At 59.3% G+C, this 27,903-nt stretch overlaps 1 protein-coding gene across 5 annotated transcripts in view; it reads right to left on the reverse strand.

The window, feature by feature from the left end:
* The window catches only part of SYNJ2 (synaptojanin 2), a 77,911-nt gene that overhangs the window by 21,449 nt on the left and 28,559 nt on the right, over window positions 1-27,903 (reverse strand). For 3 of the 5 annotated variants that reach the window (XM_079780396.1, XM_079780395.1, XM_079780399.1), the window contains exons 4-15: window positions 27,332-27,557; window positions 23,987-24,070; window positions 14,472-14,533; window positions 10,172-10,268; window positions 7,346-7,518; window positions 5,830-5,911; window positions 5,048-5,197; window positions 4,792-4,957; window positions 4,234-4,422; window positions 2,245-2,326; window positions 1,434-1,574; window positions 303-495 (exon numbers count right to left, since the gene is read on the reverse strand). In XM_079780396.1, coding sequence (XP_079636522.1) covers window positions 303-495; window positions 1,434-1,574; window positions 2,245-2,326; window positions 4,234-4,422; window positions 4,792-4,957; window positions 5,048-5,197; window positions 5,830-5,911; window positions 7,346-7,518; window positions 10,172-10,268; window positions 14,472-14,533; window positions 23,987-24,070; window positions 27,332-27,557 — 1,645 coding nt within the window. The remainder of the gene's footprint in view (window positions 1-302; window positions 496-1,433; window positions 1,575-2,244; window positions 2,327-4,233; window positions 4,423-4,791; window positions 4,958-5,047; window positions 5,198-5,829; window positions 5,912-7,345; window positions 7,519-10,171; window positions 10,269-14,471; window positions 14,534-23,986; window positions 24,071-27,331; window positions 27,558-27,903) is intronic. The other 2 variants (XM_079780397.1, XM_079780398.1) reach the window with 2 other exon arrangements.

The following is a 27,903-nucleotide window of genomic DNA, read 5'->3' on the forward strand; positions in this document are numbered from 1 at the left end:
CTCCCCCAGCACACGTTCCCAAGGCAGGGACCCTGCTCTGGGGCGTCCCCAGGGCCTGCCCACGCGGGGGGCCTGCGCATGGAGGTCAGAGCGGGCCCCACATCCTGCCCCCCCCACCTCTGCCGGCCGCTGCCGCCCTGCAGGCCTCACCATGGGGGAGGCCAGAGCGTGCCCCACATTCTGCCCCCCCCACCTCTGCCGGCCGCTGCCGCCCTGCAGGCCTGACCATGGGGGAGGCCAGAGCCTGCCCCACATCCTGCCCCCCCCACCTCTGCCGGCCGCTGCCGCCCTGCAGGCCTCACCATGGGGAAGCTGAGCTTCTGGGTGATTTCCCGGTAGTCCTCGTTCCGCTCCTTCACCTGCGACTGCCCGGCCGTCAGGTGGCTGCACACGAAGCAGAAGCTGGTGCTGTGGAACTGGAGGCGGATGCCCACGGCGCCCTTGTTCCCCGCCTTCCCGCCCATGCCCGTCTTCACCGTGTCGATGGCCACGTCCCTGGAACAGAATGAGCACAGGCGGTGGCTTCTTAGTGGCTTCGGGGAAGAGCATCAACCTGTCTGGCTACAGAGAAGAGCCGGGCCGCAGCCGAGGCTGCAGCTGAGAACGCCAAAACACCGGCTCAGAGCCGCTGAGTCCCATCTTCAGACGCCAAGCCACACGGCGACCGGGGCGCCCACCATCAACTCCGCTGGCCCTGACCCCCGCCCCCACTGTCGCTGTCGGCAGCCGCCCCATGGGTTTGGAGCGCCTCTTCCACAGCCCCAACTCTCAAGGGCTCGGCACCCACAAAAGCACCCCACAAAGCAACCCTGAGGCCGACCCACCTCCATCCCTGCCTCCTGATCGCTGCCAGCATGGACGTCACCACCCGCCACCCCACCCGGCTTTCCCGCAAAGCTCAGAGGTGCCACCAGGGAAGCAACAGGCTGAAGGAGCAGGGAGCATCCAGGGACGTGCGCCAGGCGGGTAGGGGGGTCAATACAGACTCCGATCGCCTTAAAGTGCCAACTTACAGTGCACACGAGTGGGTGCGAGGTGACAGACCGAGGCCTACACCTGCTGCGGAGGCTTTCTGCCCACGTGGCTTAGGTTTTTTTTAAAAAAGAGGCAAAGAATTGGCCTTTCCTGATGAGTTACTCAGCTCCGGGTCAGAGGTTTCCCGTCTAAAATGTCAACACGGCACCCGGCCCTGCCCTTGTGCCGAGCTGAGCGTGGGTGACGGAAGGCTCCTAAAGGGACCCCGCTTCCTAAGCGAGCTGGCCCCATTGTGGCCGGCTCACTGCTAGACAATATCCTATTCAGCCTAGTTCTCCTGGGGGTTGGCGTCCATGTATCTTGGATAATGGCAGGACGAAGAGGAAGCCAGAACAAAGCTCCGTGACCAACAACCCCCGTCTCCCCCGACCCCCTGCTCCGAAACTCCAGGTCCTTACCTGATGAACGGGACGTGGTACGGACGGACAAAGATATAGAGACAGACGCCCACCAGCTGTGCCGAGGTCAAGAGGATGTACCTGTGGCTGCGCGAGATGGCTTTCTGAAGCTGCTCGCCCCACATCTTCCTGTTGGTGGTGCTGGGCGAGGACAGAGGGCAATGACGCCGGTCACCGTCGGCTGGCCCGGTTCTCCCGCCTCCAGCCCGCCGCCAGCCCCCAGCCTGGTCCTTCACACGCGTGACGTCCGCGGTCGCACTCCCTGACAGTCGGGCTCCGTGCAGCACTGGCCTGGCCGTTTGCTGCTGGCCGCGCCATACCCACCCCAGCAGGACTCCCCACCCGCCACCTGGAAGCCAGCACGGGACCCTGCTCCTAGGAGCACCACCGAGTCGGGGTTTATGATTTGTTCAGAAAGTTCCTGGAATGAAGCCGTGCCAGTTTAGGAAAGAAAAGGTTCCGTTGACTTTATATGCCTAGTGAATCAGGTACCTCCTCCCACACTCCTCTCCCCTCTCCCCAGGAAAGGTGACTCAGCACCTCCCGCTGACCCTCCCCCCACCCCCTCCAGCTCACGGCAGGGTGCACGGGCCGAGGCCGCGGCTCAGAGAGCATGCCCCGTAACCCACCCTTCTTCCCTCCCTTCGCAGAGCAAGGGGCGTGGGGAAGGGCAGTCAGCGGCCCCCCCGACCGAGGGTCAGGTCAGCGGACCCCAGGTCAGGACGCAGACACAGATGGCCGTGGCCCTGCGCCGGCCGGGGAACCCTGTGAGTTCCGCGTCTCTCCCCTGCACCCCGGGCCCGCCGCTCACCTGGCGTTGACGATATTCCCCGCGCTCAGTTCCACCATCTCTTCAAACCCCACGGCAAATATGTCAGCCGGGCTGCTGCCATCTGGGGACAAGGCAAATGAAGGACGTCAGAGCCACCATGGCCAGCGTTAGCGCACTCGTGGGGCGCCACACTGGCCTGTGGGTGCAGGTACCCCTCTGCCTAGGCGCACTCATACGGCCCACCCCCTCCTTCCCCCACGTGCACGTGGCCCTTCTCGTCTGCATCCTGGGCAGGTGCCTGCCCCTCACGGGTGGTCATGCGTGTCCATCGGCGGCCGTGGGAGCCCCACCCTCCAGGTGTGTCACAGGAGCCTCTCCCTCCCCGTGCCGTCCATGTGCCTCACACCTTCTCCCCGCCAGGCCCAGGTTCCCAGGGCAGGCACCGTCTCATGCTTGTCTGTGCCCCACAGACCGGTGTAGCCCTGCCCCAGGGACTGTCATCCCCGAGGCCAGAGAAGGGAAGCTGTCGGCTGGGGCCTGCGCCGATGAAATGAACGTCTGGTTCCCAGGAAGCACGGCACGTGGAGGGTGTTAGTCCTGCGTCCCCCGTGTCCCTTTGACAGGAAGCTCAGGGTTCCGTGCCATCCCGGCAGCCCCTGGCCGCCTCTCTCCATCACGTCCCTCTGACACTCAGTGTCCTGGCCAGGAAGCCAGTGGCTCTCGAGCTGCAGCCAGTGACACCCCTCGCCCGCCTCCCCGACTCCATCCGAAAGGCCCGTGTCCACGGCTTCCTGTTGGCCACACAGGACAGCGGGACCCTCCAGCTTCACTGGCTTAGAGCTTTTCTTTCTTTAAAGAAAAAAACACTGTTCCTCTGATCTGCGTGGCAACAGCCACCACTCCCCCTCTCCCAATGCGGCGAGTTTTAGTGGGAGCCCCGGTGCACCCTCTATCCCGTCACAATCCCCCGCACAGCAAGAGGCAGGGTGCTGTCAGCACCCACCCTGCTCCTGCAGACAAATGGAGACGAGCCATTTCAGCCAAAGGAGCTGCAGAGTCAGCCCAGCTTGTGCCTTACAGGGCTGCCTGGGGCGGGCGGGGGGCATTCAGAATGGTCACCACAGACACAAGGATCCCAGTGACCCCAAATGGCAGACGCGAGCTCCCCTGACCCCCGAGGCAGAAAGGGGGTGCAGACTGCCTGCACGGCTGGGACGGGGGTCTGCTGGCAGCGAGAGGCTCCTGCTCCTCTCGCCGGGTTCCGGAAGAGACTCCACGGAGCCGGAGGGAGCGAGGCCCTGGGTGTGTGCCGACCGCAGAGAAATCATTTCCTCTTCCAGTCCTGAGCTCCGAGGCCTTTGCAGGCTACCTCGCAAGATCTAAGACAAAGGTGAGGTCCAATCTGGGATTATGTCCTTCTTAAAAGGCACACGGACGCACGGCTTGACGTGGCTGCACCTAGCTGCATGGCTGGTTTGGAGCAGTGGTCGGCAAACTCATCGGTCAACAGAGCCAAATATCAACAGTACAACGACTGAAATTTCTCTTGAGAGCCACATTTTTTAAACTTAAACTTCTTCTAACGCCACTTCTTCAAAATAGACTCGCCCAGGCCGTGGTATTTTGTGGAAGAGCCACACTCAAGGGGCCAAAGAGCCGCATGTGGCTCGTGAGCTGCAGTTTGCCGACCGCGGGTTTGGGGGAAAGCAGGCGCAGACGTTGGTGGCCAGCGGTGACGGGGGCCGCGTGCCTGGCCCCTCACCGGGACATGATTCGAGGCTGCCTCTTCCTCCTTAGACAGAAGGTTCTAAGGATCAAAACCTAAAACTGCGAATCTGTGTGAAAGGCGGGGAGAGTCGCGGCCGTGGTAACCCTAAACGCTTGGACGAGAGAAGGCGGCGGGTCGTTCACGTGCCAGGGGTGCTCTGAGGGCAGACCCTGCGCCCGCTAAACCCAGAGGGGGCGGGAGCACCAAACACCACATTTCATGGGTCCACCGCCGTGGAAAAGGTCAAACCACGGGCTCACCCTGGGGCTCGGGGTCGGAGAGCCTGGGCGAGTCCAGCAGCCACTCGGCGAGCTCGGCGGTGCCCAGCAGGTTGCTCCGGAACTGCTTCCCTCCGTTCACGTTCCAGGTCCCCATGGCCACGCGGACCCGCTTGTAATTTGTGAACTCCGCCTGGCGCTCCGACATCGCCCTCAGGATCCTGGGAGTCACTGCGGGGAGGCAAGGCCGGGCACATCTGTCTGCATCCCACCAGCCCCCGCCCCGCCCAGAACACGGACGGGGTCTCTGTCCGAGAGAGGGCGCCTCTCTCCTGCCTCCCCGTGTGGCCGCACGTGACTGACCATCACATGAGAGTGGGAAGCAGCCACGAGCAGCATAGGACCCTGGCCAGGCTCCGTCACGGCCACATGCAGAGCACACGCCCCGCCGTCCGCCCTCAGGCTCAGGGAGTGTCTGCCCCCCCCCCCCCCCGCCACCTGGGATGACAGGAGGGGCGGGGAGGGCTGGCTGGCACCCCACACGCCCTCTGCGTGGCAGGGCAGCTGGCGCCCCAGGCAGGCGGAGGGGCACCCCCGTACCCAGCAGGGCCGTGTTGTCCAGCAGCATCCTTCCCTTGTCAGCCGACTCCTCCGTGTACACGTCCCCGACCAGCAGCAGCTTGATGGCCTCCTGCTTCACCCCGTCGAAGAAGTTGGACTGGATGGTGCGGGACACGGACCGAGCCCCGTCCTTCAGCTTCCCCACCTGCCGAGAGCGGGACCACAGGCTGTGAGAGGCATCCACACGCCACCCCCTTCAACCCCCCACCCCCCGGTCCCCTCGGCCTGCCCCCACCTTGGCCTTGCCCTCCAGGGCGCGGCTGCCCGTGAACATCTTGCTGAGGCTGTGCCCATTCAGAGACCACATGGCTTTGAAGGACTCCACGAAGCGGTCGGCGATGGGCTTGGAGTTCAGCCCGAGGCTCCTGAGCTGCAGGTGAAGGACCTGGTGAGAGTGAGGACAGGTGTCGTCGACGTCCACCCGGGAGCTCCCCCCGCGGCCCGCTCACACCACCGTGGGCCCCCTCTCCGGCAGGTCATGGATCCCTCTGCCCCTCCAGAGGACGAGGGGCCCTTGAGCAAGGAATGGGGCCTGCACCACAACTGCCCCCCCTTACCATCCCACCCAGCCTCCTCTGACCCCTTACACGGAGGTCCCTGCCCCACCACCAGAGGGTGTACAGCGAGCAGGGCAGTTGGCCTGGACCACCGCCTCCTGCAAGCAGGCAGCCAGGAGAGGGCACGCAGACACCCGGACAGACTGGGGTTCCCTCCGAGGCCTCTAGCCGGCCTCCTCGCACAGCCGCTCCCCGCCTCTGCCCGGCAGTGGGCTCACGATACTCCCGCCCAGAGCCCTGCTCCCCAAGGTACGCCTGGCACCCGGGCCACCGCGTCTGAGATGCATGAAAAGTGTGCCTGACGGGTCAGAGGCCAGCCAGCCCCCCAGGAAACCTCGCCAGGTGCCTAGCACACCCCGACCCCTCCCCACAGGGAAAGCGAGCCCATGAAGGCGCTGGCCCAGCCTGCCCGCTGAAGGCACGGACACGACAGAGGCCCGAGGGCCGGGGCAGGACAGACCTCAAGCGCAATGAAGCTCTGCACCGTGTTGGTTCGGTCCAGGCAGTCGAGACAGTTCATCCGCAAAGTGCCTTTCTGAAAACTTAGGAGAACAGGAGATAAATGGTGACGTGGTGTCAGAGGAGAAATGGTTGCAGCACAGCGGCCTATGTGGGATGTGGGCCCCCAAAACGGTGCCCCTCGTAGCTCACCAGGACCCCAGAGCACACGCTCGCAGCCCGCACACCCGGGTCATCCTAAGTCAGTGGTTCTCAACCTTCCTAACGCCGCTGCCCTTTAATACAGTTCCTCATGTGGTGGTGACCCCTAACCATAAAATTATTGTCATTGCTACTTCATAACTGTAATTTTGCTACTGTTAATGAACCGTCATGTAAATATCTGTGTTTTCCGATGGTCTTAGGCTCTACAGTTGCGACCCACAGGTTGAGAACCGCTAGCAGGGTCGCCTAAGACCATCGGAAAACACAGATATTTACATGACGGTTCATAACAGTAGCAAAATTACAGTTATGAAGTAGCAACAACAATAATTTTATGGTTGAGGGTCACCACAACATGAGGAACTGTATTAAAGGGTCGCAGCATTAGGAAGGTTGAGAACCGCTGTCCTAAATGCGCAGGAAGTGGCCGTGAACTATCGGTGAACTGAACCACTAGCCCACGGGCAAACGCTGAGCCACTGCTCGCAGGGAACCAGTTCCTGAGCCTCTGGCCACGCGTTTCCACCACCTACTCCGCATGCAGCCTGGTGCCGTGGGCTCCGCGGGCAGAGAGCCTATTTAGTCCGTGCGTTCCCCAGCATGGAACTCACAGCCAACGGCGCTCTCCGCGGCACGAAGCTTCCTGAACTCTCCGTTAGCCACGTCACATCCCTCCTGTGCCGAGTGAGCGTCACTAGACAGCACTTAGCGCCACATTCGGGGCCGTTTCAAACAGTGACACCGCCAACCAAGTGCACAAAAACGTGAAGCCGCGGCACTAACGAGACGGCAGCGAGAGAGCGGATCCGAGGGCAGAGCCCGCGGGAACACACGCGCCGGGCGGGCGGCTCAGGCTCTCCCCGGCGGAGCGTGTCTGTGAACGCCGGGAGCACGGGTTTGGGGTCACAAGTCTGCCCAGTGGGCGCATTTGCAAATACGGAATCTGGGAATAATGGGGATCAGCCGTATTGTGATTTGAGGGACACTGGACTTCCTTCTTCCGCTCAGCTGAGCGGCAGAACCCACACCTGTTTTCTTGGGCCACCGGGGTTATGCCAGCCACCCCTTCACCCTCGGGCTCTCACCTCTGTCTGGAGAGGTCATACGGTTACCATGGCTCCCATTCCAGCCTGGTCGCCTTGATCAGCAAATTTAATGTGCTTCCCTATGTACTCACAACATTCAAAAGCATGTTCTGATGGCGGAGGGGAGGGAGAGGCTGGAACTCCGGGGAGTGGCGGGGCAGGCACACAGCCGGGAGCGCCCAGCCCCCCGCGACCTGGCCCAGCGGGAGGGGCCGGGCGGACACTCACCGTGGACTCACACGCTCGCCCTTGGTGAACACGCCCAGGTCATCCCAGTGGAGCTGCAGCTGGGGCCTCAGCAGGTTCTCCAGCTTCTCTAGCTTCCTGCCCCTGGCGAACTGGTGGAAGTCGAAGTTTATCATAGGCGTGTCGCCGGCGTGGCAAGAAGCCCAGAGCAACTTCTGAAGGGGGAGAGGGAGAAGGTGAGAGTGCGGGGGGCCGGGGGAGGAGACCATGGCAGCCAACCTCTCCCGGCTGGAATCCGAGCGGCTAGCCCACCACTCACTGGAGCAAGTGGCCTGTCCGTCCTGACCCTGCGGGGGAAGCACGCAGCCGGCCCCCAGACCCACAGAGCATCCTGCCTACAGAAGGTCCGCCCGGGGCGAGCGACAGCCCGGCCGGGTGAGGCTGCCGAGGAAGCCCCAGTCCTGCTCCGACATCGCCCCCTGCAGGGCTCTCCGAGGGCGCCGGGGAGGGAAGGACCACTCTGTTCTTCAGGCCCCACGTGCCACAGGCCCCTGGGGCGCCCAGCAGCCAGCAGGCTGGGAGCTCATAATCCAGCTCACGGTTGCCTGGTAACCAGCCCCATCCAGGCAAGCACTGGCCTCCAGGTGGGCGCGCTCTGGAGCGCCTGAGTCTCCGGGGTCCTCTGGGTGCTCCTGGCAGAGACCCCCCTTCCACACAAGGAACCTCGCCCCCTGCTCCTCAGCTCTCTCACCAGCCCCGAGGGAAGGAGACCTGGCTGCCGCCCAGGGACCTGGCCTCAGGCCTCCCCCACCCACAGCTTCCGGCCAGACTTGTCCCGAGTGTGTAAGGACCCGAAGGACTTAGTGGGACTTCCAGCTGTCTGGTCCTGTGACTCAGGGCACCCGTCCACCATGGGCCAGGATGCAAACCAATGCCCGGTGCTGCCATCAAGGAAGTGTTGCCATGAAGATGAAGTCGGATGAACTGAACAGGGCGCCGCTCGGTGGCTGTATGTCGGGAGCAGGCGCCTGTCCCTGTGGCCTGATCACCACGGGGTCGCAGGCCGGCTGCGGGGCACGGACCTCAGCATTGCAGAGCTGACAGGCCGAGGGAGCCGGGGCTCCATGGGACCCTGGTCAGGTCTCCTGCAGGCGGAATGTCAGCTCCTTACCGCCCACCTGCCCAGGAGCCTGCCCTCCCCGGCCTGGGCCACGGGCCGCTGCCATCTCCTGCCCGTCGTGTGCCCAAGGAGCCCGTCAGCCCAAGAGGCACTTCCACCGGCCGACAGGTCGCAGGGCATGCCTTCCCCATAACTCAAGGCATAAAAGGGAACGACGTCCTTGGGCTCTTTTTTGTTCTTGCTCCCCTCCTTCCTTCTTCCTTAAAATGAGCTGCCAAGATGGGCGGAGGGGAGAGATTTCTCAATCTCGTTGCTGGTAGCAACAAACCAAACAGGAAAAGCAGGTCTGGCCAAAGGAAACCGGCACCTGGACAGTCTGCTCCAAGCCCACCCAGCTGGGTAGCTGCCACCAGCCAGGGGCAGGCCTGCCTTCACCCGCTCTCCGTCCGGGCCTTCCTTGATCTTGAAACAACCAGGGCTTTTCCCATTAAGTGGGGGCTGTGGGTGATTGGAAAGGGGCTGTGGAGGTGCCCACAGCTCATTCTGGAGCTTTTCACATGGTAGACAATACATACAGGAGCTCTGGGGACAGGGAGAGACGGGGCACGGGGGGGGGGGGGGTGTCGCTCCAACTGCTTCCTCCCCTGCCCAGGGTTTCTCCGCACACCTCCCTGGTCCTGCACAGGGAGGCCACAGGGAGCCATGGGCAGCCGGACACAGGCAGCAGCAATTAGGGGCAGCCCAAGCAGGAGTGGAAGGTTTGAAGGCTCCAAGTCAGCAGGAGGAAATCCCGGAAGATTTCTTGCCTTAAGCCGATCAGGAGCTCTGAAGAGCCACTCCAGGCACAAGGGCCCCGAGGGTGTTTACATGAGCTTGCCAGCAGCGGAGCCAGACCAAGGAAGGAGGGGGAGCTCGTGCTCCCTGAGCAGGTCAGGGTTGCATGGCCAAAGCCCAGACATTTGTGCGCACACGCGTTTGCATGTGTGGCTGAGTGCATGTGTTTGTGTGTACATGTATGGGTGAGTATGTGGGTGCGTGTGCATGTATGGGTGGGTGGATGAATGGGTGGGTGGATGAATGGGTGGGTGTTTGCACGTGCGTGTGTGGGTGAGAGTGCGTGTGTATGTGCATGTGTGTGTGGGTGTGTGTGTGTCCATCCAAGAGGATGGAAAAGGCCCGGCTGTTCTGAGTCTCCAAGCCCCAGTGGAAGCTCTAGGGCAGTGGTCGGCAAACTCATTAGTCACAGAGCCAAATATCAACAGTACAACGACTGAAATTTCTTTTGAGAGCCAAATTTTTTAAACTTAAACTTATTCTAACGCCACTTCTTCAAAATAGACTCGCCCAGGCCGTGGTATTTTGTGGAAGAGCCACACTCAAGGGGCCAAAGAGCCACATGTGGCTCGCAAGCCGCAGTTTGCCGACCACAGCTCCAGAGCAAGCATGTCAAACTCGCGACATGCGACCCACCGTCCACAAGTTTGACATGCTTGCTCTGGAGGAAATGCAGCTGGAGACAGGAGATGCTCTGTTTCGACTCAGCAAAGTCTCCCAGCTCTCAGCTCATAAAAATTAAACCTCACACATCAGGAGCCCAAGTCACTAATGCTGGAACCCTGGTGAGGTCAGCACTGTGTTCCAGCCCCCCCGCCCCACCCCAGGGAGCCTGCCTCGGAGCAGGGGACCCTCAGGCTCCCCGCTTCCCCTCCCCCATCCCATGTGGAGAAGCGGCAAGGGGCTGTGTTTACCTTGAAGGCTCTGTTGAGCACCTCCTCTCCGCCTCTGTTCCCCAGCAGGTTTACGACCACTTGCTTCCCATACTGCTCCTTCAGAAGGACCATATGCCTGCAAGAGAGCAGGTGGCACAGTGACCCCGTCACCAGGACGCAGACCGAGAGCCCCGCCTTCGGGGGAGGGGATGTGGAAGGGACCTGCTGGGCACGGAGGCCCAGGATGCACCTGCCTGTGAAAGGGCAGAAATAAAGCTGGCACATGAGAGGAAGGACTTTCCAGAAAGCGCCCCATTAAACCTAGAACAGCTGACCTGGCCTGCATGAACAGAGCCTCACAAATGAATGCCATGTGTATTATCGCTGAAATTAATCTGTTCCACTTGGTACTGTCTGTCCTCCAAGCTGGAAAACCTGGTACGAGAGCAGTCAACCGCAGGGTCCAATTTTTATCTAAGAGCTGCTTTATATATTTTTTCCATTTCTTTTTATTTAAAAATGTGTTTGTTTGTTTTAAGAGAGAGAGAAGGGAGAGGGTTAGAGAGAGAGAAACATCCATGAGATGATTAGCTGCCTCCAGCCCTCCTGCACGGCCCCCACCGGGGACTGAGCCTGCAACCGGCCTGCGCCCTGACCGGGAATCAAACCAGCAGCCTCTTGGATCCCGGGTCGACACTCGACCACAGAGCCACCCGGCCGGGCTAAGAGCTGCTTTAGGATGGTCCAAACAAGGAGACACAACCAAGTCTGTCTTTAGGAAAATTATTTGTGTATCAGAGACCATTTTAAAAACATACATGTTGAAATATTAGGGAGAGACTCTAATGTTTATCTTTTATCACCAGCTTTTGAAAAGTAACTTTACAATTTTAACAATGGCTAGAAAGGTTGAAATGCAGAGTTTAAAAAAAACACACATAGGAAAAAGACACAAGCCACAAGCGGATGGAAAACTGTAATCTAATAGGGCCATCTTTACACCTAAATATAGAAGAAAGACCAGACGATAATGATGTTAGAAGTGGGGCAATTTTATGACATTTGAAATTCTTTTCTTCTCTAAACATTTCATTATTTTCCAAATTTCTCCAATGACATGTTTCTTTTATAAACAAAATTTTTAAAGAAGTTAATTATCACAAAAGAACCAAACCCCATAAGAGAACACACACACACTCTGGTACTAACTTGGAGGGGAGCCGTGGGAAGGAGAATGTGACTCTGAAGGGGGCCTGCAGGTTGCTCGCTGCGGAGTTAAGCGTGAGTCTGCAGGCAGCTCCTGTCGGTGTGAACTGCCTTCCCAGAGCAACACGCCCGGAGGCCCCGCCCCCGCCCGCGGCCACGCCCTCCCGGCGGCCCTTCCTGTGCCAGAGGGACCGAGATGGTGCAATCGGGCCTCTCCGCAGGCTGTGCTCTGTCCCTGGAGCCGTGGGCGTGCAGCCCTGGGTGAGGCTGCGGGAAGAAATGGGACGTTCCTGGCCTGGCCTTCTGGGCTCTCTGGGGTCTCTGCCCAGAGAAGGGGTGTCCTGGCCTGAGGTGTGACATGTGGACAGAACAGCAGGCTCTGCTCTGGTGGGAAGTCCGAGCTGCCCAGCACTGAGTGAGCGCCCTTAATTTGGGGTGAAATGTGAGGAAGCCCACTGTGGCCACACCTCCGAGCTGTGACCAAGCCACGGCGCACCTTGTCAGAAATAAGGCTGTCTGATGCCCCACATACATCTCCACCGCCCCAAACTCCAAGGCTGGGAGAGGAACACCGTTACTCGTTACTCATGTCACCGGCCCCACACACCCTCGACCAAATCATTCACCGCTCTGAGCTGGCGCCTTGGTCTGTAACACAGGCCCATCCTACCTCCTGTGAGGGGCGGCATGGGGAGGACAGGCGAGTGACAGTGACAAGCCCAGTGTTTGGCACGTGGGAGCTGGTTTTCCTTTCCTCCCTTTTGATTTAAAAATAAGATAGCATGCTTCGTATTGATAAATTGAGACTCATATCAATGGCTCTAAGGCAGTGGTCGGCAAACCGCAGCTCGTGAGCCACATGCGGCTCTTTGGCCCCTTGAGTGTGGCTCTTCCACAAAATACCACGGCCTGGGCGCGTCTATTTTGAAGAAGTGGCGGTAGAAGAAGTTTAAGTTTAAAAAATGTGGCTCTCCAAAGACATTTCAATCGTTGTACTGTTGATATTTGGCTCTGTGGACCAATGAGTTTGCCGACCACTGCTCTAAGGGACAGTCTTGGAGTCCATACCGAGGTTAGGAGAGTTAGGCTCATTGGTGGCCCGGTGCATTTAGGGATTTTTTTCAACCTTTCTGCCCATCTGCTACTGTCATATGGCGCTCCTTGGAAAACGGGGAGTTTTCCAGCACCTCGAGGAGTCAGATTTCCATCTGGCAGCATCCTTCTCAAACTCAGGGCATAGCTGAGGGGCCAGCAGTTAAACCCACCGGATGTCCAGACACAAGCAGGTCTGTGCAAAGCGAGAGAGGGCGGATGGAGCGGGTCACCGTCCTGCAGAGTGAGACCGGGCACCGCCCAGTGACGGGCTAACGCTGTCATCAAAGCTGTACGACACCCCGAGCAGCCGCAGCCCAAGGCCTGCTGGAGACACCCCCTTCCTCAGGCATGGCAGATGGCAGAACGACAGCAAGCAACCAGGGAAGCAAGACAGCAGAGTCCCACGGAGAGGATCCCACAGAGAGGATCCCACAGAGAAGATCCCACGGAGAGGATCCCATGGGAAGGACTTTTCACATGGGGGGGGGGAGGGATTTGCTCTGGACCAAACACATCAAAGAACTGAGAAACTCAGAGATCTGGGGGCACCTCTCCAGGGGGTGACACAGCCCTGCTCCTCTGGGGGGCCCACGGCACCCCATCTCGGTCTGTGAGAGAAACCTGTGACCTCACTCCCAGACACTCACTTCCCAACTGTGGCCCAATGAGAGCAGGCAGCTCCTCCCAGCGGGAGGGAGGGGGGCACAGTCTGGTCCAACTTCAGGGTTAGAGGCGTTAAAGAAGAAACCCCTGCAAGCCAGAATTTTAAGTGGGGGCTGCCTGTTAAAGGACTTACGGCCTCAGAGACGTGTTTGGTGATTCACAGAAAAGACCGAGTTTACCCTTAGATTGAGGGGAGAAGTGAGCGTAAGAAAGGAGAGGGCTTGTACTCCCAAGTACACACACACACACACACACACACACACTATTTTAAAAACTGTAAGTCCATGTAAATGTTCTTAATTAAAAACAAAACAAAACACAGCTCATAAAGATGAAGGTTTTTGAAAGGAGCTCAGCAGGCCCCCTCCCTCTGCCTCAGGCCAGCTCAGGAGGAATTTCATTTTCGCTTATATTTCCTATGAACACTTAATGCAGATCCATGTCAGCGAAAAGAAGTCGATACGTGCCACGGGCAGACACATTGCTAGTGCTCAGGAAGAAAGGCAATAGCATATTCACTACTAGGTTACGTATCTCCGTCCAGGAAAAGCTATTATGAGGGGTCGCAGCTGGGCTGGTGTCATCAGGTTATGGTAAACGAGACGGCTGCAAACAAGTTTAAAGTCCCAGCGAAGCTTCAGGCACAGCGATTAAAACACAAAATTACTTTTTGAAGTTCTATGACATTCGCTAAGATAATTTTTAAACTTAGTATTTAGATTAAAACAGCAGATACTTTAGGAAGCTATTAATTCTTCAAGTTCAAGTTAATAGTTCAGGTTAAAGTTGCAAAATATTTAGTGTGTTATGGTCCAATTTGTGTTTTAAAACATGAACTACGTATATGCCAGCTTTTTTCTAGAACGATACATAAAAAGCCAATAGCGGACTCTCTGGTAGTGAGAATTGGGAGTTAGGGTACTGGGACTTTTCACTTTATACCGTTCTATGTGGTGACCCTAACCCTAACCCTAACCCTAACCCCTAACCCTAACCCGGGAATATATTACTTTTAAAACGAACACCAACAGCTGCAAATACCCTATGATTCAGAGGAGCCCTCATTAACCAGGACGCAGGGATACAGCTTCACCACAGGAGGAACTGATAAGATAAAACAATTCTACACCCTACCTGAGCATTTATCACTGAGCCTCAGGGAGATCTGAGCGCAGGTACAAACCTCACTTTGGAAACTCCCTTTTGCATAAAGGAACAAAGTAAAGGGCAAGGTCAGACGCAGGGTGGCGGCGGCGGGGTGGGGGTGGGGGGGGTGGGGGAGGCCGGGGGTGTGTGTGTGGGGTCTCCCTTCCCACTGTCCCCTGCGCCGCTGTCTGGTGGGAGGGAGACCCCTGAGGGTGACAGACGGCCTTACCTGTCGAAAGCAGGGGCGTTGGCTTCCAGGCCTCTGTTGAGCCTCAGATGATGCGAGCCAACCTAAAACGTAAAGAGAAACAACCCCGTGACGCCTGCTGCTCTTCCAAACCCAGAAGTGGTCCCCACTCCCCGCCTCTGCCAGCCCGGCCTCCAGCGGCCAATTCCCAGCCCCGGATGTGGCCCCTCCCAGCGCAGGAGGGCCAGGCCCCGAACTCAGGTCCCGCAGCCCGAGTGGGGCTCTGCTTCGGACCATGCCACTCAAATTCTTCCACAGACAGAAGAGAAACTCCAGGGTAAGACCACGAGGCCTGCGACAGACCCACAAACCCCTCCGTGCTGAGAGGTACAGCTAAGCCAACGGGAGAGAGACCGCTGTCCCAGCATCCTCTGCAGCTACGGGGCCCTCGGCGGCCCTGACGCTTGAGTTATAGCTACCTGGAAACTAACGTGTCTTGTTACTAGAGCTACCCGTTAAACACTGGAAGTTTAAAAACCAACTTGAAGCTAACGTGTGGTTACTGCAGCCAGCTGGAAGGGCTCTCTCTGAACATTTCTGAGACAATGTGAGGACCGTAACGGATTGTAACCTGGAGAGTAAAACGGGAATCCATGAGTCTATACCAGGGGTGGGGAACATCTGGCCCTCGGGTCGTAAAAGGCCCGAGAAATCATTTGGTGTGGCCCTGCCCAGGCATGAGGGGTGAGTTAATTAAATGTCTGACCCAATACAGGAGGCTAATTTTTAAGTTGATGGTTTTGTATGGTCCGAGAATGATGTTATAAATATCCAAATGGCCCTTGGCCGAACAAAGGTTCCCCACCCCTGAATACAGATGAGAGCTGGCCGGCTGGGTGCGTGGGTGGGTGGGCAGGTAGGAGGGTTGATGGATGGATTGATGATGGGTGGATGGATGGATGGATGGATGGATAGGCAGGCATATAGGTATGTGGAGAGCGGCTACAGTGTTTGGACAGGTTCAAGCCTCGGACTGATGAGAGGGCACAGTCCTCTCTTGGCCACGTGCAAGTCCCAGCTTGGAGGGCAGAGCCTCCCAGCACAATGATAGTCAACAGCTGTAGTTGTCACCTTGAACCTGTGGTCCGAACACGTGGCACCACGTGCCTGAGTGATGTGGGCTCGATAGAGTTCAGGTGCATGTAATTGAGTAGATTCGAAACCCCTGAGAACGTTGTAACCACGCCCTTACTTTGCCTCTTGGAATCTGGCTATAAAATAAGGAGACAGCTTACAGGCCGTGGCACTGTCTCTCTCCATCAGGGAGCACAACGTCCCACCCAGACCCAGCTTTCTTCTCTTATGTAGTCTTTTCTCAATCCTTCACCGCCCCCTCTCAGGGTCACCCTTGGCCGTGCTGGTGCGGCACCTAGGCAGATGGCTGGGTAGGTGTGGGGTGGACAGATGGATGGAGGGTGGGTGGATGGGGCAGCTGGGAGGACTCTTCCTTACAGTGGAATACTAACGAATGGAGGAAGCGGTAGGAAATCATCATTTTACAAGCATGATGGGAAGTAATTGCTCAGCAAACATCCGGGTTGATCCTAAGCGTGGGGGAGAGAGATGAGGAGCAGGATGCCTGCCTGGTCTCGGCGTCACCCACAGGCTGCTTATCAGCTGAAAAGGAAAACACACTAAGGGAAGAAACGGAGCAGCTCCTTGCCCAGGCGGCCAAAATCAGCATCGCTAATGCGGGACAGAGGCACACCGAGGAGGGCATGGCGTCAGGCCTGCATTCTCCAAGAACGCCTCGTCAGAGCCAGCAGGCGCCGCTGGGACTGAAGGAGACCAGCGATGCGATGGCTACCTGCAGCTGTGACGCTGGCCTGGAGGGAGCAAGTGCCACCAGGACGCCCGCGACAACAGAGAAACCCAGAACGAGGCCTGCATGCTACATCACGGCATTGCGCCCATGTGACACTTCCGGAATGCGTGCCTGCACTGCGGTGATGGGAGCGTGCCCTTGTTCTTAGGAGAACCGTCCTGACATAATAACAGGGAGAGACACGAGGTAGCAACTGCTCTCACGGACTCAGAAAAGAAGCAATAGCGTGTGTATGTGTGTGTGCATGTGTCACGTATGTATGCGTGTGTATGTGTGGAGATGGTGACAGTGAATTTGGGTAAAGGACACACCGTTCTCTCTATTGCTCTTCTAGCTTTGCTGTAGGCCTGCAGTTATTTCAAGATGAAAGTTTCTTCAAATGCACTGCCTCGCTTGGGCTGTTCGTGCGCATTATGAAAGTGTGTCCTCAGACCCACCAGGATGATCGCATGTAGTTATTACAAACATGTACCAAGTGTCACTCCGCAGCGCCTGCCCGGAGGTAGTACCTGTGTCCCCCTTGTGCATAGGAGCGCAGCCGTCCAGAGAGCCGGCTTCCGGCCCGATGCAGAGGAGACTGGGCTGGGCTGGCCCACCTGACTGAGTCTATAAAAGCCCCATCCCTCGGTCCGACGGAACCCTGGGGTTCTGGAGAAAGGCTCAGCCAGAGGCCCTCATCTGGGGGCTGAGCTCCTTCTGCCCCTTTCCCCACGGCCGCCGCCACCTGGCTGAGGAAATGAGATGCTGAATTCCAAAAACCATCACAGCCAGGTTCTGAGAAGCCGCTCTGCCCTGCCCCCCCCCTCCTCCCCCCCGCCCCCGAGGTAGTGGGCTCCTGTCTGTTTTCCGGATTTACAAGGAAGGCACCTGGGAAAATGGGATCCTTTCAGCCACCCTCTGAGATCCCCGAGCGCCAAAACCCAAGAGCAGGGGCTGTGTCCGTCTGTCTGTCAGTCTGCCAGTCATCGCAAGAAGTCTCCCCGGCCTCAGGGATACTGCGGCTGTTTTTAGACTCGTTCCCATGGGAACACAGCGAGGGGAAGATGGAAAAACGGGCTCAAAGGCCTAGATTTTAGTTGTGACAGTTCTATTACTGAACACATCTCCCCCGCCCCCCCCCCAGCCCAGTCACAGCCCACGGTTTCTTCTTCTAAACAGGTAGACATGTCAGTCACGGATGACTGCACCAGGAGTGTCCCACCTCTGGGCTCGAAATTCCTCCCACTATAAACATTACCTGAATCCCACGACAAATTGCGTAACCAGTCCAGGACGGAGTTAGCGAGCGCACCCTGACACCCACGTCTACGCAGCACAGGGCACCATAGAAAGACTGGAGAGAGATGGGAGACCCCAAATTCCCTGCCCTGGGCGAATCCATTGGGGTTCCCCATGGGAAGACCCGGAAACAGACTTCCGGCTCATTAACAAGCCCGCAGAACAAGGACCAAGGAATCGGACGGAAACTGTGCCCCTACCTACTGAGAACACGCCGTGTTCCAGAGGAAGATGCCACCACAGCGGGCCAGGGACGGGGGGCCCAGCCGGGAGGCAGCAGCCCACCGGCCAGTGCACGTTCCTTCCGAGGCCTCTGGCTTCTCTCTCGGCTGCCTTTGACACCCATCCCTGTGGACAGGGCTAGGCAGGACCGCCGTGGGCGTGTTCTGTCCCCAACAGCACTTAGTCCAAGGTCCCTGCTGACCACAAACCCTCCTGGGGGCACTAAGAAGTCAAGGGCACTGCCCAGCAAGTGACCAGGGCAGTCAGGATCCCTGACCCCAGCAGTCCTCAAAGTGTGGTCCCTGGACCCGCAGCATCATCTGTTTAACGAGCCGCCCAGGTGACTCCTGCATGCGTGTGCGCGTGTCTGCGCGTGTCTGCGCGTGTGCACAAGCACTGGAGTCCGAGCAGCACTGGTTTTGACTCATCTTCCTCCTCCATCCCCTTTTAGCTCAGGTTGCAAATGCCCGTGAGCAGAGAAGGTGGCAGGAAATGAGCAGCTGGGGGCGGGGTGGGGGGAGGGGCCATGTTCACACCTGTCCAGCCACAGGGCACTGTGACCAGGCCCAGCTTACCCCCCTCCCCCGCCCCTGCTTCCCCAGACATGGTGGCCTCAGGCTGCATTCTCTCAGGAGGTCATCCTTCCTCCAACATTCTTTTAGTTTCATGCCTCAGGCCTCACATCCTGCCTCCTCCGCTGACACTGACCCGCATCTGTCCTCTCTGGTGTCCCCTAGTCCTGAGGCCACCAGGTGTTGGAAGCCTTCGGTCGGGGCTGGAGTGAAGCCACGGTTCGCACCGGCAACTGGACCGACTGTGATGCTTTATTGGGTCTCCCCTCCTTCTCCATCAGCCATCCTCCTCCCCCTGGCCAGGCAGACGCTTGGACAATCCCTCCTGTCTGAAGTGGTCACTTCAGTCCTACAGACCACACACCTCGGGGCATTGGCCGCGAGAATAACCGAGACCTCGAGGACGCCTGGCTGTGCGAGTCAGACCTGAGTCCACACGGGCCCAGGGGGCCCCACAATCACAAAGGGCATCTGCGAATCCCCCGGGCACCTCCTGCCCCTCCCCTCGTTAAGGCTGCCAGCATCTTACCTGGATCGCCGTGACTTCCCACCTGGTGTCTTTACCTTCAGTCTTCTCTCCCCAAACCCAAACCTATCACACTCGCAGCTAATCATGTCACCCAGCCCTGGGAACCCTCCCGTGCAGTGGTCCAGTGTGTGCTGGAGCCAACTGCTACCAGCTCACACGCCAACTCCAAGTTCAGGGACATCAAGGTGGTGGCTTGACATCAGCCATGATGGGAGTATTTACACTACAGTAATGGGCAAACGCTGCAAATTGGATTTCTCCCTCCTGGCCCTCAGAAAACCGGTTTATCAGCACACCCGAGTAGTTCCCAAGCCTTCCTGAACACTGCAGTCATCTAGGGGTTTTCAGAAAGGACTGATGCCTGGCTCCCACCTCCAACACTGATTTTTAAAAATATGTATTTTTATTGATTTCAAAGAGGAAGGGAGAAGGAGAGAGATAGAAACATCCATGATGATAGAGAATCATTGATCGGCTGCCTCCTGCACGCCCCGCACTGGGGATCGAGCCCACAACCCGAGCATGTGCCCCCAACCAGAATTGAACCCAGGACCCTTCAGTCCGCAGGCCGACGCTCTATCTACTGAGCCAAACCAGCCAGGGCCAACACTGTGATTGAGTTGGGATGGCATGCAATCTGGGGACCAGGAGCTTTAAAGTTGCCCAGGTGATTCTAATGTGAGCGATGTTGGGGCACCACTCCCCTGGCAGCTCCTGGGGGAAGCTGTCACCTCCTTAGCAGAACGTGCAAGCCCGTCTGATCTGGCCCCTGCCTGCCTCTCCAGTCTCCCCTCCCGCCGTGCCCCTGCCTAGGACTGCAGGCAGCCAGACCAGACTACGTCTCTCCTGGGCCCTGAACCCAGGGGTTACGTCTGCACCAGGCCTTCCTTGCCTGGTGGTTCTGCCCAGTTCCTCCCAAGTGAGCTCAGACCCCTCCCTCATCGGGCTCTATTCACACAACACTGCCCTCCCCGCCCCCCACCCCCCAAAAGCTGTGTCTGGCGCCAGGGGCTTTGCCTGTGTATTCACAGATGCTCAGTGAGTGTCTGTGGGACAAACAGATGGCCTGCCCTGGGGTGTCTGAGGGCTGGGAGGTGGAACAGCCCAGAAGACGGTCCGTGCTGCGTCCTGAGAGACAGACGTGAGGACGCTGCCACTGCACCTGCCGGTGTCCGCCCCGAGGCGCAGGGGGAACTCCCATTCCGCTTGCCAGAGGCAACCAGCCATGCAACTTGAGCTTCCGCCTCCTAGATGTCATAATGTACATTTGTAATATTAACAGCTACCATCCCCGGTGCTTTCCAGGTTCTAGATACTGTGCTCAATTCTGATACTCAGTCCTCTCCATTACCAGAGGTTGGTATTGTTTACTCCACGCTACAGAAGAGGAAGCTGAGGCTTAGCGAAGATAAGAACTTCTCTACTTTTTTTGAGATAAGAACTTCTTGTTTGAAATGAGAACATTTTTTGAGATAATATTTTTGAGATAAGTACATTCTTCTGAGATAAGAACTTTTTTTTTTGAGATTAGAACTTTTCACAAATGTATGGTTCCCATGGACACCGACACAGTGTGGTGATTCCCAGAGGAAAGGGGGGGGGGTAGCAGTTAAAGGGGGGATAAATGGTGATGGGAGGAGACCTGACTTGGGAAGGTCAGCACACAATACAGATGTCTTGTAGAACGGTATACCTGAAACCTGCATACTTTTATTCACTGATGTCACCCCAATAAATTCCATTTTAAAAAGTATATGGATCCTGAGAGAATCAGACCTTGGATAGAACTTGGTTCTGTGTAACTTCAAGGGCTCTAAGCTCTCAACCACAGGAAAAGCGATCTTGTTTCTGTGACGGCTGCCTTACACTCAGCAAGCACGCAAGACCCATGGGCAACACGCGTCCGCAACTTTATCTCGGCTCCGGTTCGTGCTCACTGTATTTCCCCTCACCCCAACCTCTGCGTTATTTTTGAAACGGTCGTTCTACGAGCCATCTCACATTCTGGAACAAAGAAAAGTGCGACCACACAAATGAGCACAGCACAACGCACCCGAGAGCTCGGTGGTCTGACGGGGGAGGGGAAGGCAGGGGATGCAGGCCGCTCATCTACCCCGCACCCTCCCCGGCTGGGGCGGCACAGGGAGCGTCAGAGCTCAGACTAACTCACCTGTGCAAGACGTGGTCCCTGTGTGCACGTGACGGGGAGGGAGGTTCTTAAGTGACAAGGGGACAGACACACGGTATGTAAAAGACAGACCCTGTAACTAACACGCCAGGAGAGCGGTGAGCCCTGAGGGTAAGATTTCCCTGTGGCTGTTTATAAACTGTGCAACCCCCTGACACGGTGAGGCTGGAGCTGTGAAAGGTACTCGGTGGCTGGAAATGGCCTCAGGATCCAGGACTTCCTAACGAGGGTACCGTTCCTATGAAAAGTCGCACAGGAATCAGTATCCCACAGTCCTCTCTGCCCATGCCCTCCCCCTCCCCCTCCCCGAGCCCCTCCCCCATCCCACCCCGGGCCCACAAGGCTCAGAGGTTCCCTGGGGCACCCCCAAGAGGGGCAACAATGCAACTTAAAATGCAAGCTATTCACCCAAAAATATTTGTGCTTATAACCTAAGCGAAGAAGGAAGGGGGAAGGTCCACATGGAGAAGAACAACCAGCATCCACCCCCAGGCTTGCTCCTCACACATCCGTGCGGGAGGCCCTGCCACCACTGAGCACGGCCTGCTGGTCCCCCTGCAGCAGCCCGGCTCCCCTGGGGGGAGGGATGGTACTCGGAGGATGCACGTGCGCATCAGACTCAGGTCAGCACAACCTTCATAAGATTCCCGGACACAAAGCCTTTTGAAATGTTTTGAAGGAACCACGCACGGAGCCTCTGGAGAAGCACCGGCGTTAGGATCTGAAAGGTCTACAGCTGCCGGAGCGCGGGCCCCCGGTCCCGCCGACACGGTCAGGCTGGGGGGCCCCAGGTCCCGCGGACACGGTAAGGCTGGGGGGCCCCAGGTCCCGCGGACACGGTAAGGCTGGGGGGCCCCAGGTCCCGCGGACACGGTAAGGCTGGGGGGCCCCAGGTCCCGCGGACACGGTAAGGCTGGGGGGCCCCAGGTCCCGCCGACACGGTCAGGCTGGGGGTCCCGGGTCCCGCTGACACGGTCAGGCTGGGGGGCCCCGGGTCCCGCCGACACGGTCAGGCTGGGGGGCCCCAGGTCCCGCTGACACGGTCAGGCTGGGGGGCTCCAGGTCACGCTGACACGGTCAGGCTGGGGGTCCCGGGTCCCGCTGACACAGTCAGGCTGAGGGGCACCCCGCTGACACGGTCAGGCTGAGGGGCAGCTGCTCCATAGCAGGTCAGGCTGCGCCAAGGGAGGCCAAGCTGGAGGCCAGAACTAAGAGGGAACGACACACGGGTTTGCTTTGTTTTTAGAAGAGGGGGCCAGACCCGGCGGGTCCCAGACGTACGGTTGCAGACGGCCGGAGGTCTGCAGAGCCAGACGCGCTCTGGGGCCGTATAACCTGGACAGACAGAGGGCACCGCAAGGAAGACGCCCCGCACCGTGGCCTCCAGCTCAGCGCCTGGAGACAGCCTCGGACATCCCGGAGCGGGCCGTGGCCCCGGGGGAAGTGGGTGAATGCCACAGCGCCTTCCCGAACACTAGGATTCCGTCATGACCATCCCCACAACTTGGGGATTTCTTAAACGTGGTCTCCCTCTTTCCTTTTGCACCCTGCTCATCGGATGTCTGCTTTGTCTCCTCCTACAGAGCTCCAGAATCTCCAAATCTACGGAAAACCCAGTGTCCCTCTGCGACTGGCCAGAAGGGGCCCCTCGATGGAGACTCAGCTGCTTGGGCCGTGGGGAGCGATGGGAGGGAACGGGAGCACTGCTCGCGGGGACAGGGTTTTAGCTGTGACGAGATGTTCTACGTTAGGTTCCATGATGGCTACACGGCGCTGTAAACGCACGAGAACCACTGGCTCACACACTCCACCGGGCGAGGTTCATGGCTTGTCATTTGCATCTCAGCCCGCTGTGCACACACCCGCTGTGGGGTGCGCGCCGGGGGGTCTCCACGTTATAATCCCGCTCAGGGGGCTGCTCGGCTGCCACCTCCTGCCGCCAGCTGTCCCCGCCGCTCAGCCATTCCTTCCCAACCCACAGGCTGGATGCAGGAGGCTCTCCCTCCCAGGACCCGAGCCCCGGTGACGCTCACCCGTCCATCTCCCCCGCAGAGCTGACGAGTCTGCCCCCGGCAGCGCCACGACAGACGGGAGGACAAGGCGCCCACGGTGACACGGGGCCACGTCACCAGGTGAGACCCAGCCTGTCCAACCCCCACGGACCTGGGAGATGGCCCTGAGCCTCCTCAGTCACCCGAACCGCTGTCACCCAGAGCAAAGGGACCGAGGCCGGGCGGGAGGCTGCTGAGCGCACAACGACCCTCAGGCCAGAAGGACGGTCCGGGTGGTGGGCGGTCCGGGTGGTGCTGAGGAACCTCAGGACCCCTCGCAGGGGCGCTGCCCACCCCCTCGGGTAGGAACTCAGTGAACGAGGCAGTGCCAGTTCGTGGACAACAAATGCGCTCTTGGAACACGGCACCCCGAACTCTCCCCATGAGGCAGACGCCAAATACCTCGGCGCTGGCCAGAGCACTGTTGTGGGCGGCAGGGGTATTTTTAGAAACCACGAGAAGACTCTGTGCAATTCTCACGTGGCCGCACAACGGGCCCCTGTAATGCCAACCAAGCCCGCTGCCCGGCCCGGGCCCTCACAAAGCCCTCCAGCACAGTCACGACTCCCAAATGCCTTTAACAGAGTCTCATGTACGGAATCTGGGGGCTAACAAGGTCATTCTATTCAATTATACTACAGGGCTGCATACACACCACACACACACACACACACACACACACACACACACACGCCGGGCTCAGCCTGACTGCACTGCGGGAAAGGCCAGAAACTGCCCTGAAAGAACATGGTTGGAAGAAACCAACCACAGCCGTGTGGGAGAGAAGGCAGGGCAAACAGGAACACACGTGCACGGACTTTTTATGACCTACCTGGAGCCCCGGCTGCTCCCAAAACAGCGGGACCGAGCCTCTGATCTGGACGAAAGACGACACACCATCATCCATGTAGATCGTCTGCACCACAAAGAGACATAAAGGGAAGTGTTCTTCAGTGAAACCCAACGTCCGGGCCGGTAACGGGATCCGGCCACCTGAGACCCGACACCGGAGAGAAGGGCAGACAGCGGACGTCAGGCCCGCGCCCCGCGGCCCTGCGGGGCGTGGGCTCCCTGACCCGGCCGGCCGGCGCCCTCCCCGGCGTGCTGGCTGCCCACCAGCCTCCGAGCCTGGAGCAGGCAGGGCTGCCGGGTCTGTGCAGCTGCCCGAGCTCCCTGCAATCCCAGCAATGCCCCGCCCTTTCAGGGATCTAACCGGCACCCTCCTTAGAGCCCTCGACTTTCACTTCGTCAACCAGCCAAGCAGAGAAGGCGCCTGGGAAAGGGCTGCATGAATGAAACGAACAGGCTGTAGCCAAAGGCGCCGAGGAGGGCACTCGTCCGTCCTGTACTTGACCACTGGGGTCAATACTTGAACTTGTAGCCGGCCCTGGCCCCGCGCCACCGTGTCCTTAAACATGCCGCTCACTGAGTCATCACACACAACACAGCTGCCACACGCTTCCGGGGGGACGGCCCCTGCTCGGAAGCCGATACTTACTCGGTGACGACGGCATCTCCCCTGCCCCCCGTTATTCCAGAGCGAACCAACTGCCCAGCTGCCTGTGGGGGTTTTAAAGGACAGAACGGACAGGCCGAGCCTCACGAGGGGAGGCCGTGGCAGCTCTCAGATGCTCTGCCCTTTATCTGAGTAACTCTACCCTGGCCTGGCAGGGCGGCCGGGCGATGCCGCCGGCCTTTCCACTTCTCACCAGCCTGCTCCCTTACCGGGTAGCGTTCCATGGGCTAGATCTCGCTCAGATCAGCATGCATTAGTCATTCCGCAGGGAGGACTTGAGTCAGGCCCGCGGGCTCCCTGGACTACAGGAATCACACCAGCCGGGGAGCCACACTGTTGGGCGGCCATCCCATCCCCTGGTCTCCAAAGGGAAAGGCACTGGGTGAAGGACATGCCATCTGTGTCAAACACTGACCACCATCATCCTACTGACCACAAGGAGTCAGGGTGCAGGCTGTTTAAACCACTGCAGGCAGCGCTGGCCACCGTGAGGGAGAGCAGACCCGAGCGGCCGAGAAAGAACCCGCTCGGCCGGCACTTCTCCGTGAGGACCCTGCTCACGTGCATGGACACATGCTGACGGCGCCGCTGCCCACGTCAGACCTCGCTCCCCCGGAGCGGGAACGTGGGGGGAACCGGCCGGAGCGAGGGACCTGGGCCCACAGGAGGCAAACCTGTCACCAGGCAGCTGCGGGGGAGCTAGCCAGGCAGAGGCCGCGCCCCTGGTCCGTAGACAAATGTGAAAGCAGACTCAGTGGAGAGATGTTTCCTGAAGCTGCAGGTGCTGCATTGAAGGGAGAGTCCTCTAACACCGATGACGTCCCTGCTGAAGGTCGAATCCTGTCCGCCCAAAAGACATGCTGCGGTCTTCCCCCCAGCACCTCAGAACGTGACCTTATTTGGAAACAGTCGTTGCAGGTGTGATTGGTGAAGGTGGGGTCACCCTGGAGTGGGGAGGGCCCTCCTTCCAGTGTGACCGGTGTCTTTACAAAAGGGGAGACACGAGGGGAGAAGGCACCGCGTGGAGAGGCGGGCAGGACTGGAGGGGCGCTGCCCCGGCCGGGCCCCCAGGAGCGGGAAGAGGCGGGAAGGACCCTCCCGGGGGCTGCAGGGGGAGGCGGCCTCGGAGTGATTGTCAGCTGTTTAAGCCACTCTGGGAGCCACGCTCGTCCTCCTCCGGTTTCAGCTGAAACGGCCTCTTTTAGGAAATCACGTGACGTGGAGGGCAGTTGATTTTCCAATGACTTACTTCACCCCAGTGTTTAAAGACTGGTTGGGGCACACCACGCAAGAGGAGCCAACGAGGGGCCTCGGCCCGAGGGCTGGACGGAGACTGAGGCAGCGGCCGGGCATGGGCCGGGCTCCAGGGCCGCCAAGGAAGCCTCTAGAATCTGGTTCTGTCCCCAGGCCCCCGGGCTTTGATGTGCACCGTCAGCCTCTGCACTTCTGGCCTCCACTTCCCACCACGGCCCCCGGCCCACGGCAGGTGGTCAATAATAAAAATTCATTGAATGGATTGGATGATTGCAAGGCTAACGGCACGGGGTGGAGAGCGGTAATGAAGGAGAGGCATGAGAACAGAAGGGAGTCACGTTCATCGTGAAGACATGAGCGAGAAAAGGCCAGCGGCCTTCACTGGGGGCTCCGTTTTCTCTCCATCACTTCCACCCAGGCATTCATGTACCCGCCGTGTCTCCGTCCAGGAGCAGAGGTATCAGAAGTCCCAGGCGAGAAGCTGGCCCTGCTGCTCATCGTAAGCCTCCTGGGGGTCCTCCCACGCGGCGTCTAACACAGGCGGACGTCGCTCCTCTTGCGTCCGGGAGCCCGGGCAGGCGGCAGCCCGCACGCCGGCCAGGCGCTCCGGTCTGGGCGGAATTACCCTGGCTGCAGTCCCCGGGAAACCCCTCTCAGCTGCCGCCGGCAAAGCCACAGCCACTCGGTACACACAGGTGTTTGCAGCTTGACACCCCCACACGCTGCACCCGTGCGCCCATGCCTATCTGCATCCCACCTGCGGGTCCACACGTGCATCACCTCCGCATGGCACGTCCGGGAGAAACACAGCCGCTGAGTCAGCTTCCCCGGAACGGGGACCGGATTTAGGAAACTAATCAGTGAGAATTCAGCAGAAGGCTCCAGCCCACGGCACCGAGAGCCACGGCTGCCGAACACGCGATTTCACCCCCTCCCCTCCCCCACCCTCACCCCCGGTGCTGAGACGGCTTTTAGGGCGCAGCTCCGGTTGATTCAGAATGAAACAGGGTCCCAGGGTCGTTTCTCCCCTCACCCTTCCCGGAGCGATGTACCGCCTTTTTTACGAATTCTAACTTTCACTGGTTCATCGGTCGTCAGCGGCTCTCTGTTTAACGGCCACCCTCCACCCTCTGGGGAAACCCTGCTTCCTCTCGCTCAGGCATGTCAAACCCGAGGCCGGCGGGCCGCGTGCCTCGCTGAGCTGGCACGCCTGCTCCAGCTGCAAGAACCCAGGTAAGCGGTGCTTTCCCAGCGGAGACGTGAATCAGGGATGCCCGTCTGCAGGCAGAGCCCCATGACCGGCCCCGTTCCCGCTGGAGTAAGACACCGCCCCGCATACCCCTCACGGAGACACGTGTGTCCCCCCCAACCCCCCCGAGCCGCGGGCCGGGCGGCCTGGGCACTGACCTGCTCCGTCTCCACGAAGTTGGACACGTGGCCGTCGTCGTTCACGCCGCGGGTGAGGAAGCGGGCGCCGGCGCGCTCGCAGCCGATGCGGGAGATGAGGCAGGCCTTGGCCTGCTTGTGCGAGGCGTACACCGTGCGGATGGCCACCACCCCGCAGATGACCTTCAGCAGCCAGTCGCGGCAGCTCACCTGGTGCTGCCTCAGGGGCAGGTGCAGCAGCTGGTTCCTGCGGACGGAGCCCCGGCACTCAGGTCACCTCGCCTCCTGCGGGAAACGGCCCGACGCAGGCAGGGAGGGCCCCGGCCGCATGCCCCTCCCTGAGCGCTGAGCGCCCCCTCCCGTGAACTCCGCACTCGGGGCGCCCGGCCCGGGGGCGTCTGGGGCTGCCGAGAGACACCGTGTGCAGCAGGAAAGGGCAGGGAGGCCTCTCCCGGAGCCGCTGCCGTGGCCACGGCAAGGGGAAGCCACGCCTGGCTTGGGAGCCATCGCGCGCCTCTCGGCGAATTTCAGAGGAGCCTGTGTTTACACCTGTGGCCTCCACGTTTTAAAGGGCAATCCCATCAGTTAAAACG

The sequence above is a fragment of the Cnephaeus nilssonii genome (genome assembly GCF_951640355.1).
Source record: "Cnephaeus nilssonii genome assembly, chromosome: 9".
NCBI lineage: Eukaryota > Metazoa > Chordata > Mammalia > Chiroptera > Vespertilionidae > Cnephaeus > Cnephaeus nilssonii.